This window comes from Aulonocara stuartgranti (assembly GCF_965226115.1).
Source record: "Aulonocara stuartgranti genome assembly, chromosome: 4".
Classification (NCBI taxonomy): domain Eukaryota; kingdom Metazoa; phylum Chordata; class Actinopteri; order Cichliformes; family Cichlidae; genus Aulonocara; species Aulonocara stuartgranti.
Window position 1 is genome coordinate 18647665 of NC_138942.1, and position 13331 is coordinate 18660995.

The 13331-nt window shown below is 42.9% G+C and overlaps 1 protein-coding gene across 6 annotated transcripts in view; it reads right to left on the reverse strand.

Annotated features, from left to right (window-relative positions):
• The window catches only part of LOC309705098 (voltage-dependent T-type calcium channel subunit alpha-1I-like), a 218399-nt gene that overhangs the window by 42024 nt on the left and 163044 nt on the right, over positions 1 to 13331 (reverse strand). For 5 of the 6 annotated variants that reach the window (XM_082530674.1, XM_082530673.1, XM_082530671.1 and 2 more), the window contains exons 12-19: positions 12988 to 13173; positions 6045 to 6162; positions 5769 to 5924; positions 4065 to 4155; positions 2995 to 3149; positions 1732 to 2436; positions 1101 to 1201; positions 88 to 211 (exon numbers count right to left, since the gene is read on the reverse strand). In XM_082530674.1, coding sequence (XP_082386800.1) covers positions 88 to 211; positions 1101 to 1201; positions 1732 to 2436; positions 2995 to 3149; positions 4065 to 4155; positions 5769 to 5924; positions 6045 to 6162; positions 12988 to 13173 — 1636 coding nt within the window. The remainder of the gene's footprint in view (positions 1 to 87; positions 212 to 1100; positions 1202 to 1731; positions 2437 to 2994; positions 3150 to 4064; positions 4156 to 5768; positions 5925 to 6044; positions 6163 to 12987; positions 13174 to 13331) is intronic. The other variant, XM_082530675.1, reaches the window with a different exon arrangement.

A 13331-nucleotide genomic window follows, 5' to 3' on the forward strand; every position in this document is an offset into this window, starting at 1 on the left:
GGAGAATACAAACAGCTACTGCACAGAAACTGCAGAAAGGAGCTGGAGTTTCAAACACACGCGTGCAAACAAACATTTTAGAATTACCAAGCTGCCCTGTAGTATCTTGGGCCTTTCCAGAGCCACTGTGATGCAGTTGGAGAAGATAAAGGCCAGTACTACGTAGTCGAACAGCTTATGGGCAATGATAGATTGGCACATCTGTCTGAACCTGGAAGAAGATAGCAGGGGAGAAGAGAAAAAAAAGTTAAACTGAAGGGAACAATGAAAGGCCTCAGTCTGCCCAGACGCACTTTTAAAACCCCTTCCACCCAATCGGAATGAGAGCCAAGTTCCCTGAATGTGCATGGGAGCTCCCTAACATCTTGGTGAGTAAATAGCTTCATTCAGCCCCTGTTTACATCTCTCCTAATTCAAAACAAATTACATTAACAACACTCTCAGAAGCACCAGACTCCTGAGTACAGTTCTCTGCAGGGGGAACAGAATAGAGGGATAAGAGAGAAACAAACGGAGTAAGAGAGACAAGTGTGTGTGTGGGTGTGTGAGGTGGGGGGGGGCAGAAAGAGATGGGACGTATAAATACTGAATATGCATTTCAAAACTTAGCATGTGAGGCTGTGCACTGCCAAAAAGCAATTAAATGTCTCCGCTGCAGTATTTATAAGGGATGGATGAAAAGAAACAGAATGAATATGAAAATGAATTGACTACGAGAGCGAGCGAGATCGACTTTATTCCAAACTGTTCGGGGACACACATGGACACGTTTAAATGGCTTTTATTGAAATACTCAACTGTGCCTAGTCAAACCCTTCCTCTCAGATTGTAAGATGGCATCACTACAAATTAATGCATAATTTAATGAACTGCCTACAGTATTAAATTTATGCCTCCCCTCTTGCTCTCCGACTAAAGGAGGAGATCGCTTTGCTATTTGTAAGGTGGCGATCAATGTCCTAATGCAGAGGTGCTTTCGCAGGAACTTGAAACTGTCCTTCACATTGATGAGCTGTGAAACAGAACTGGGCAATCCGTTCGTACGTTTGGAAGACTTGAGCACAGCATCGGTAAAGGCTTCGGATAAAGGCGAGGCTTACTTGTTCTGCGGGGAGAAAAGGAAGACGGACCAGTCTTCTCTGGTCTCACACCAGTCTGGTCTGTATGCTTCTAACATCTTCTGGATGCGGAAGCACAAGCTCTGCAACAAACACACATATCAGTGCAGATCATGGCACACACACACATGCACACACACACACACACACAGAGCGAAACCGTCTGTTTGGATTCCATAATTAAATTATTTACCAAAGTGAAACACTTCTATGGCAACAGCTCGGAGCATCTTCCAACATTACCATCTGTATAGCTCTTTCCCCCGCTGTCTAAATAGTCCTTTCTAATTAACCTTGTTTCCCTCATACACAGACTTGTTTATAATGAAAACAATGAGGCTCCCATGAGGCCCAGGTGATAGGGAGTGCGGGCTTTGCACAAAGTAGTTGGCAATCCTACACAAGAGAGCGGGAGATTATTGCACATGTAAAGCCTTATACTTGAACATAAAAGCTAATGGTTTGGTTGTTGTGTATTACAAACCTAGATTGTGTTTCTTTGTTCTCTCTAAATGCTCTTACATAGTGCGTCTTAGAGCTGCTTCTGAGGAATATTTCCTCATGCATCTGTGTCTAATTTCCTTAACCGCACATGCACACAATAGTAGCCTACATAGTCGATGTCATCATCCAGGTCCTCTCGGTCCTTGCTCCGTGCGTTGACCTGGGGGAAGACCTCGGCCATCAGGTGGCTCTGGGGATTGGACCCTCCGGCCTGCTCGGTTGGATGTCTAGGCGGGGGCTGGAGGAGCTGTGACAGTGGAGTCTTCCCGTTACAGTCTTGGTGAAGCCCTCCGAAGTTGCCACCGCTGCTGATTATCATCCCTCCAGAGAGGCTCTTCTTTCTGTGGTTGGCATTAAGAGTCATGGAGGGAAGGGGGTGCTGCAGAGGGTGAGTTTGTCCAGGCACCTGGAGCAGGTGTGGCAGCTCTAGTGATAGAGCTCTTCGGTCTCTCCTGGGTCCAAAAGAACCTGGGAGCATGGGATGGGGAAGGTGGAGGGAGTGGGGAGCGACAACAGGTGGGGAGAGAAGAGACTCCTCCTCGTCCGGCTGGATACGATGTAGGTGGTGGTGTGGGGATGAGGAGGCACGGGGACCTCGGATTCGCAGGCTTCCTCCGACCACCCCTCCTAGACCTCCCAAGCCGTAGCCATAGAAGGGCCTTGAGGAAGTCGGGGTGAAGCCAGGACTAGCAGAGGGGGATGAGGAGGAGCACGGCCGGCCTCCTAGGCTGTTCCAGCTAGAGCGGCGGGTCAACAAGGCATGGTGCTGGGGAGCCAGAGGACGGCCCCAGTTGTGGTAACCTCGACCTGGATACTGAGAGAGAAAGACTGATATGATATCTGGAAGTAATATAACATCAGTGCAACTCTTATTACTAATTATTTTAATCATTTGCTATTCATTACAGTTCCGTTTAATTAGGCTAGCTGTAGCTCAGGAGGTAGAACAGGTCATCTGCTAATAGCACAGCTGGCGGTTCAATCAGTGGACCAAATATCCCAAATATACTTGGACAAAATACTGACTCCAAGTTGCTCTTAGATGCATTCATCTAAGTATGAATGTGTGTGAATGTTAGATAGAAACGTGCTTAGATAGAAAATGTATGAATGGGCAAATGAGGCAAGTGCTTTGAGTGGTCAGGCAGAGTACATAAACGCTAAATAAGAACCAGCACACACATTTTCAGATTTATAAGCAAGCGTAAAACCTTGAAATGTGATGAAAATCTATGTTTGCGACTCTATAAATACTGCTGTTAAATTATATCGACCAATTAAATTTTATGTCATAAGAGCTAACGATGTAGCAGATATGCTCTTTGCTTGCGTTCATTTTTCTGCTACTTTATGCACAGTCCCATCAACTTACCACAGCCCTCTGCTCCAGGTTGGCTCTGCCAAGAGAAATGACACTATTCTTCCTGGAGCTGAGAGCAAAGGTCAACCTCTCTCCTGGAAACAAACCGGCAGGCAATGGGGACATGTCCAGGTGCCCGTTGGGAGTCAGGGTACATATCTTTGGGTCTGCAGGAAAGAAGAAGGAGGAGGAGGACAGGGGAAAAGAAAATAAACAGTGCTAAATGGTGGGAAGAAGAAAAATAAGACAGATGAGTGAGAAGGAAAACTATAAGACTAAATAAAGCCTTCCCTCCTTTTGTTTGCCTTGTCTTTGTTGATGCCATGAAAGCAGAAAACTCTACACTCTCCATCACTGTATGCAATTAATGTCTTAAAACAATGTTACAGTCAGCTCCAGGAGGAAGAGGAAGATTTCATTTACACTAAATTGCCTTACAGGACCAGGGAGGAACTTGTAATAGCGAAACAGAGGATATCTCAGAGTGCTTGTCCATTCTCAAACGTGTCTTTTGATGGAATAGGTCTCAGTAAACATTGTCATTCCAAATGTGTTTCCCTTCCATGTACCCTGACATTTATGGGCAAGATTTGTGATCAGATGCCATCAGAGGACTCGCTAATGCGCTGCTAAATGCTGCTCGCTGCTGCTCGCTGCTGCAGGATAGTGGTTCTTGGTGAGTTCGCTTTTGTTACGCCGGGGGATATGTGAGGAGAGAAGTGGATGGAGGAATGGCATCAGTCATGCATTATTTAAAGTTTGCTCTGCTTACATTCCAGACCGGGACAAGGAAAAAGAAAAAGGTGCTTAGGTATGTTTGTTGTGGAACTCATACCAAGTTTTTGATGCCCGAGGCACAACAAATCACCTGACGCCACAGAGCTTGAATATGATGGTGCCCCTCGAGCAAACAGATTTAAGTGTTGCAAAGTTGATGCTGAATAATAACAAGAATTTTTCAAAAACTGTTATATTTGCAAATCTGTAAGTTTTGGGGAGAAATGGCAATAAAATTCTAGAGTTGAGAAAAAAATTGTCTGTAAAGAAAAATATGCAGTGAAGCTGTGGGAGGTAGCATTCACCTGATAGGTGCAGGGAGTCTTTCTGTTTGTCACTGTCATCGAAATTGCAGGAAGACCTGTCATCGTCTGAGTAGGAGCGATTTGCATCACCCTGTTTTTGGGGACAGTGAGAGAAAATAAATGGGCGAATCAGAGAGACAGAAGAAACAAACAACAAAGCAAAGAGCGTGTAAAAAAGAAAGAAAGAAAAGAAATAATGAGCAATTACAAGCTAACAATTACAAGCTTACACATTCCTAATTTTCAGTTCTTTCTTTATTACCTAATTATCTAAGACACATTTCCTCCCAGGGCTGTTTGTTAGCACTCACTTGTCAGATCTAGCTCTGAAACACTGATGTTTACTTCTCCGCTGTAACTGTGACACGAGTCAGTGACTGCAGTTTGTGGACGTTCAGTATTCCTACGTGGGTGAAAACCCAGCAGTTCACATGAACTTATGTGGATGTGGATTGTGTTAGATGACCTCACTGTTATAAAATCTGCATTTTTAAGGGTGCAGAGGACTTTTTCTTCATGATAACAAAAGTAATTGAAAGAGATCTGTCAGCATGACTCTTTGGCCTTAAAAGTAAATGTGCAAAATACAGAACTCCATAACTTAACTATTTTTGGGGAGTATGAATAGCCATGGGGGAGGTCTTTATAAGCAGGAAAAACTGTAAAACCTGCAAAAATACAGTTAAAAGTTCCAAGTGTGTGCCCTCCTTCACATTTTCTAAAGCCGTCTAGTGGTCCAGATGGGCCAACTCTGGCCCCCAGGCCTTATGTTTGACACCCCTGGCTTAAAGTGACAGCTTGTTTCTGTTATTCTTAAAGGCCAATGCTTGTCTAATTATTTCATATTCGTCCGGTTGTCTCAAACCTTTCAGTCAGGACTATTTTATTTGGAATTTGGCTCAATTAAAATACGCATGAGCACAGACAATTAGAGATAAAGAAAGCGGTTACATTACATTCATTATGCAGCAAATTAATAATGTATTTCCTACTGTTGTGTGGACATTGCTATTAAAGTAATCCACTGGGTCCTTATTTCCTCAGACACAGGAAGTGCATACACACTCTTGTGCTCACTTGTGCAGCCAACAACAGAAGATTTACTATGCTTTGGTTGGAGGTCAAACAGAAGAAGTAGCTTCAGCAAGAATGAATAATAATAATGAAAAAAATAGCTGGCTGTTTAATCAAGGTAGCTGCTTATTATTTGTTCAAGCCAGCGGTCCCCAGGCCTCGGACCGGTACCGGTCCGTGAGTCGTTTGGTACCGGGCCGCGAGAATTGAGGCTCAGGTGTGAAATGTGTGGTTTTCAGGGTTTTTATCGGTTTTCAGTGTTATTTTGTTATCGTTTTTATCGTTAACTCGGTTTTCCTGGGTCTTTTCACGTGTGTTATGAATAACTCTTCTATTTTTCAGTAGCGGTACTAGTTTTATTTTGTTGTATTTTTCCGCGACACCTTAAAGGCCGGTCTGTGAAAATATTGTCGGGCGTAAACCGGTCCGTGGCACAAAAAAGGTTGGGGGCCGCTGGTTTAAGCCACTGTGAAGGCTGCAAAAGTCCCAAAAAAACTAAAAGACAGCCTAAAAACACATGATAAATCCCAAAAAGCAAAAAGGCAGTTATTTTCTATTGATTTGGCTAGTATGCTTGGTCATTTTCTCTCATCTCCATGCTGCCTATTCCCCTAAATCCAGGTGTCTTACCTCTGCTTGAAAACCCTCAACCAAGATGGCCACGAGCAAATTGAAGAGCACGTAGTTTCCGAACGTCATAAGAGCTACAAAGTAGAGAGCGGCGCAGGGAGAAGTGGACGCCATGCCATTGTACAGCACCATGTTCCAGTCCTCCTGGGTGAGAATCTGCAGCAAACATATGCACAGAGTGAAACAGGGGACACACAAAAACAGGCACAGACACTCACCTACACAAAAAAAGTGTATGTGCAGTCATAAGCGCATGTGTGTCTGAACTATTCTTACCTGAAAAACGGTGACGATAGCCCAAAGCAAGGAGTCAAAGTTCTTCCTGTCAGGCACGGTGTCCCCTGCTTCTGTCTTCAAGCTAAACTTACAGCCAAATATGTGCATCCCCAAGATGCTGCAACACAAACAAGGGTTTTGTCCTGTAATTACTTAATTCAGTCACAAATCCTATCGCAGAGTGAGAATGCAATTATGTTGTTAAACTGGATGTTTTAACAAGAATATGAAATCCAGACAATGCCATTAACATAAGTGCTGCTTAGAGGAATTATGAAGACATTTGATTTTAAGGTTAAAGTCTCTGTAGCTCTGTGATTTAACTGGTCACTAATGGCTATAGTAATTAGGAGTATGGGCCAAATGCCAGTGGCTCAGGATATCATTAGCTGACTAAAAGCTCAGATGTCATCTATTTTCTCACACTCATGCTTCACTAGAGAGATAAAGAAGCTGGCTGGCAGGTATGCATACACACATACGTAAGATTGGGTAACAATCAGTATACATGCATAACATCATTATGCAGCAGCATGTAAGTCATCTCTCAATGTCAAAGTGACTGGTGCCAGTTATGATAAATTCTCCTGTTAACACATCATTTTTCAATTATTTTAAAGTCATCAGCAAGTACATCATAAATATTTTCTTAGGTGTAATATGAAGGTAGAATGAATGTTTAAGGGATCCATATACCTGAGTAAGTAATTAAATTAAGTATTAGTGTAATTCACCCTTTCTGTGACTGAGATTTTACAGTTGACCTACTGGAATGATTGGTACCAGGAAAGCGTTGCTAACGGTAATTTACAGGCAATTTGAAAACTGTCCAAACTTAAATTAAACCATCTTATTAATATGCTGCACTAGAACTTGGATATGACAACTTAATACAATACAGTTTACCTTTGTCACTGTTCTTTGGCCAGAGACCTATCTGTCTGGTGTAATAGAGACTCAAATGTTTAGAGAAATAATTCTCATTACCTTAGTGGCAGAAGAAAAGTCGGAAAGGGACACAAGGTCCAAAAAGAATAAGCTTGATGTAGCTGCATTTGTGCTGTGTAGGTGCAAATGCTGCGGAACTGCATTGTTATAAATTAACCCCAGAAAGACTGATGCATGAAATAATTGCCAGAAAATTAACTTTAAAAAAACAAAACAAAACTGTGTTGAAAAAGTGTTGATTGAACCTTCTGACAAATTTAAAAAACATATAAAAAATTTAAAATCGTATCACTTTTGCTACATCTGGGATTTTTGAGCAGCGTAAAGTGTTGCTCAGTGAATCAGATCACTTTGAAGTGATCTGATTGGTGCACACGAGACAACATGGCGCCTGCGTTCGGCTTGGCTCCTCCGCTTCAGATCGCTCTCCTAAACGCTCGCTCCATAGCCAACAAATCATTTATACTGAATGACTTTTTTAGCAGTAATAGTCTGGACTTCATGTTTGTCACAGAATCTTGGCAGCGGGAGAATGAATTAATCCACCTTAATGAGCTCTGCCCGGTCGGCTGTCGCTTCATCGGGACTCCGCGCTTGGACCGTCGTGGTGGTGGTCTGGTCACTGTTCACCGAGACAATTTCGCTTGCAGGACTATGGACTCTGAGTTTTTCCCTTCCTTTGAGTCACAACTTCTTAAGGTTGGTTCTTCAGATATATTTTATTGTGTTTTAATTTACCGCCCTCCCGGCCCCGCTGGTGTTTTTATTCGAGATTTTACGGACTTTTTATCTTCCAGTATTAAACTGGAGAAAGTCTTAATGATTGTGGATTTCAACCTCCGCGTGGATGATCTTAGCTGTAGCATGGCCTCTGACTTTCTATCCATTACAGACTCTTTTCATTTTATTCAGCATGTCTCTGGACCCACCCATGTTAAAGGCCACACCTTGGACCTTGTGTTTTCTCTTGGCTTAGACATAACTAATGTCTGTGTTGAAGACGTACAAGTGAGTGACCATTCCTGTGTTACTCTTAGTCTTAGCTTCCCTCTGTACACACCACCTTCTAATCTCATGTTCCATAAGCGGTTCATAAATCAGGATGTTGCTTTGAAGTTTTCTAATATGTTGGACCCTCATGTGATCAGTGGCTGCACTGATGCTGATGTTGCTACACAGTGTTTTAACAATCACTGCTTGGAGATTTTAAATTCAGTGACACCTATGAAATCTGTCATTGCTGTCTCAAAAAGAGCTCATCCATGGATAAATGGTGACGTTAGGAAGGTCAAAAGAATCTGTAGAAAAGTAGAACGCCTTTGGAAATCAACTAAACTCGAAGTTCACAGGCTCCACCTTAGGGAACTTTGGGTTTCCTTACATGAAACCATAAAAACAGCCAGATCAGGATATTTTTCTCAGTTAATCTCATCAAGCAAGAGAAATTCCAAGGTACTGTTTGACTCCATAAACTCTATTGTTTCCCCCGTGGTCCACCCAGTACCCATGACCTCTATATCTGAGAGTGACGACTTTCTGAATTTCTTTGTGGATAAAGTTGATCATGTCCGTATGAGCATTGGTTCTTCAATACCATCTGTTTGTGTCTCTGGGCCACCACCCCCTCATTTACTGTCAGTGTTTAACCCAATGAACATACATGACCTTTCACTCCTGCTGGATAAAATGAAAATTACCACTTGTGCAAATGACTGGAGTGGTTTCGGTCATACCTCTCCAACAGATCTTTTAGTGTTTTTGCGAATTGGTTTATGTCACATTCTAACGATCTGACATGTGGGGTACCGCAGGGTTCAGTTCTGGGTCCTATTCTTTTTCTTTTGTACATGTTACCTCTAGGACTTATAATTAGGCAGTTCCCTGAGGTGTCTTATCACTTCTATGCTGATGATATTCAGCTCTATTGCTCTTTTAAGTCAATGGAAGTCCATAAACTGTCCTCTTGAATTAAATGTTTAGCTTCCATTGAACAGTGGCTTGGTGACAACTACTTACAGTTGAACTCTGAGAAGTCAGAAACATTAATTATTGCCCCCGACAACCAGATATCTCTAATCAAACAGCATCTGTTCACCTGAGCCTCAGGTACCTTGGTGTGATCTTTGATTCTGCCATGTCCCTAGAACAACACTCTCACCAGTTGATTAGGGACTGCCTTTTTCAGCTAAGAAACATCTCCAAACTGTGAACTTTGCTGTCTAAACCTGAGTTAGAAATGGTTATTCATGCTTTTATTTCTTCTCGCTTAGATTATTGTAACAGTCTTTTTCTTTGTTTGAGCAAAAGGAATCATGACCGTCTCCAGTTAGTCCAGAATGCTGCTGCAAGGCTTTTAACTAAGACACAAAAAAGAGAGCACATTACACCAGTGTTACGTTCATTACACTGGCTTCCAGTACATTTTAGAATTCATTTTAAAATCTTGGTACTGACTTTTAAAGCTTTGAATTGTGATGCCCCTGCCTACATTTCCGATCTTTTAGAACCCCACGCTCCCTCTCGCAGCCTGAGATCATCTAACCAAAGGCTGTTGGTAGTCCCACGAACTCGTTTTAAGACTAGAGGTGATAGATCTTTTAGAGCGGTGGCCCCCAGGTTGTGGAATGCTCTCCCTCCATCATTATGTTGCCTTGATTGTATTTATTCTTTTAAAAAGCAGCTTAAGACTCATTTATTTAGATTGGCTTTTAATTAGATTTGTGCTGTATGTTTGATTGTTAATGTATTTTATGTATTTCTGTTTTATATTACCGTGAAGCACTTTGTGGTTTTTATCCTGTGAAAAGTGCTATATAAAAAATTGCCTCTCCCTGAGCTTTCTTCCAGTCAATAGGGAGATTTCTTCTCTTCCTACTCTCACCAAGTGCTTGCTCACAGGGGATCATCTAATGATTGGGATTTTCTTTCTGATATTGTAGGGTCTTTACCTTACAATTGGAAGCAGCTTGAGGCAACAGTTTATTTATATATATATATATATATATATATATATATATATATATATATATATATATATATATATATATATATATATATATATATATATACAGTGGGGCAAAAAAGTATTTAGTCAGCCACCGATTGTGCAAGTTCCCCCACTTAAAATGATGAAAGAGGTCAGTAATTTGCACCAGAGGTACACTTCAACTGTGAGAGACAGAATGTGAAAAAAAAATCCATGAATTCACATGGTAGGATTTGTAAAGAATTTATTCGTAAATCAGGGTGGAAAATAAGTATTTGGTCACCTCAAACAAGGAAAATCTCTGGCTCTCACAGACCTGTAACGTCTTCTGTAAGAAGCTTTTCTGTCCCCCACTCGTTACCTGTATGAATGGCACCTGTTTGAACTCATCATCTGTATAAAAGACACCTGTCCACAGCCTCAAACAGTCAGACTCCAAACTCCGCCATGGCCAAGACCAAAGAGCTTTCGAAGGACACCAGGAAAAGTATTGTAGACCTGCACCAGACTGGGAAGAGTGAATCTACAATAGGCAAGCAGCTTGGTGTGAAAAAAATCAACTGTGGGAGCAATCATCAGAAAATGGAAGACATACAAGACCACTGATAATCTCCCTCGATCTGGGGCTCCACGCAAGATCTCATCCCGTGGGGTCAAAATGATCATGAGAACGGTGAGCAAAGATCCCAGAACCACACGGGGGGACCTGGTGAATGACCTGCAGAGAGCTGGGACCAAAGTAACAAAGGTCACCATCAGTAACACACTACAACGGCAGGGAATCAAATCCCGCAGTGCCAGACGTGTTCCGCTGCTGAAGCCAGTGCATGTCCAGGCCCGTCTGAAGTTTGCCAGAGAGCACATGGATGATACAGCAGAGGATTGGGAGAATGTCATGTGGTCAGATGAAACCAAAGTAGAACATTTTGGTATAAACTCAACTCGTCGTGTTTGGAGGACGAAGAATACTGAGTTGCATCCCAAGAACACCATACCTACTGTGAAGCATGGGGGTGGAAACATCATGCTATGGGGCTGTTTTTCTGCCAAGGGGACAGGACGACTGATCCGTGTTAAGGACAGAATGAATGGGGCCATGTATCGTGAGATTTTGAGCCAAAACCTCCTTCCATCAGTGAGAACTTTGAAGATGAAACGAAGCTGGGTCTTCCAACATGACAATGATCCAAAACACACCGCCCGGGCAACAAAGGAGTGGCTCCGTAAGAAGCATTTGAAAGTCCTGGAGTGGCCTAGCCAGTCTCCAGACCTCAACCCCATAGAAAATCTGTGGCGGGAGTTGAAAGTCCGTGTTGCTCGGCGACAGCCCCAAAACATCACTGCTCTCGAGAAGATCTGCATGGAGGAATGGGCCAAAATACCAGCTACTGTGTGTGCAAACCTGGTAAAGACCTATAGTAAATGTTTGACCTCTGTTATTGCCAACAAAGGTTATGTTACAAAGTATTGAGTTGTATTTTTGTTATTGACCAAATACTTATTTTCCACCCTGATTCACGGATAAATTCTTTACAAATCCTACCATGTGGATTCATGGATTTTTTTTTCACATTCTGTCTCTCACAGTTGAAGTGTACCTCTGGTGCAAATTACTGACCTCTGTCATCATTTTAGGTGGGGGAACTTGCACAATCGGTGGCTGACTAAATACTTTTTTGCCCCACTGTATATATTAGGGGTGCAACAATACTTGTATCGATATTGAACCGTTCGATACAGTGCTTTCGGTTTGGTACGCATATGTATCGAACAATACAAAATTTGTAATTTATTTTATCAACTTTCCTTCTGACGATGCTGTCTGTGTTGAGCGCTCAGTTGATCTGCGCTCGACAGTGCAGCCTAGGCGGAGTAGTCGAGTGCAGATTCACTGAGCGCAGGGCAAGCTAGCAAGACAGAAGTTAAGCTCTCCTTGCAACATGGCAAATTGAACCTCCCCCACCCTCATTCAGATCTGGCGTTTGGAACTATTTTGGTTTTCATGTGACGTATGACCCTGAAGGTAAGCGCGTCATGGACAAAAGTAAAACAGTATGTTGGATGTGCCACACAATGCTCAATTACATTGGTGGGAACTAGTGCATTAGCGCAGTTTGCTCGTTAACGTGTTGGCCGTCCAGCCCCACGCACGGGGCGATAGCTCGTTAACGGAGATTTGCCGTATTGTGGCATATATATATATATATATATATATATATATATATATATATATATATATATATATATATAATATGAGTACAAGATCCATAGAGGCTGGGGTCTATCACACCAGGCAAGACCCCAGGTGCAGGCTGTGTAAAGATGCCCCAGAGACAATCCAGCACATAACAGCAGGGTGCAAGATGCTAGCAGGCAAGGCATACATGGAACGCCATAACCAAGTGGCCGGCATAGTGTACAGGAACATCTGTGCCGAGTATAACCTGGAAGTCCCGAGGTCAAAATGGGAGATGCCCCCAAGGGTGGTGGAGAATGACCGAGCTAAGATCCTGTGGGACTTCCAGATACAGACGGACAAAATGGTGGTGGCTAACCAACCGGACATAGTGGTGGTAGACAAACAGAAGAAGACGGCCGTAGTGATCGATGTAGCGGTTCCGAATGACAGCAATATCAGGAAGAAGGAACACGAGAAGCTGGAGAAATACCAAGGGCTCAGAGAAGAGCTCGAGAGGATGTGGAGGGTGAAGGTAACGGTGGTCCCCGTGGTAATCGGAGCACTAGGTGCGGTGACTCCCAAGCTAGGCGAGTGGCTCCAGCAGATCCCGGGAATAACATCAGAGATCTCTGTCCAGAAGAGCGCAGTCCTGGGAACAGCTAAGATACTGCGCAGGACCCTCAAGCTCCCAGGCCTCTGGTAGAGGACCCGAGCTTGAAGGATAAACCGCCCGCAGGGGCGTGCTGGGTTTTTTTTCTTTTTTTTTATATATATATATATATATGTGTGTGTGTGTATGTACATATATGTATGTACATGCCAAGAGTTACCTGAAGATGAAGATAAACAGCATAAGCAGCATGCAGAAGGTGGCCACATTGTCCATCGTCTTCATCAGAACCACAAGCTGCCGCCTCAGCGCAGGCATGAATCTCACCAGCTTAATGACCCTCAAAAGCCTGAATGTCCTCAGCACCGACAGACCACCGTCTGCCTGGCCAATGATCTCACACACACTGGGGGAGCACACGTGTTTAAAAAGGGGTAAAATGAGAATGGCAAAGATGTGGTGAAATTTGTAAAAATGTATGTGGTCATTTCAAAAGAAATATGGGGAAAGGAAGACCAAAATTAATAAGAGTCAAGAGAAATGAGGGGAAATAGATAAGAAAAG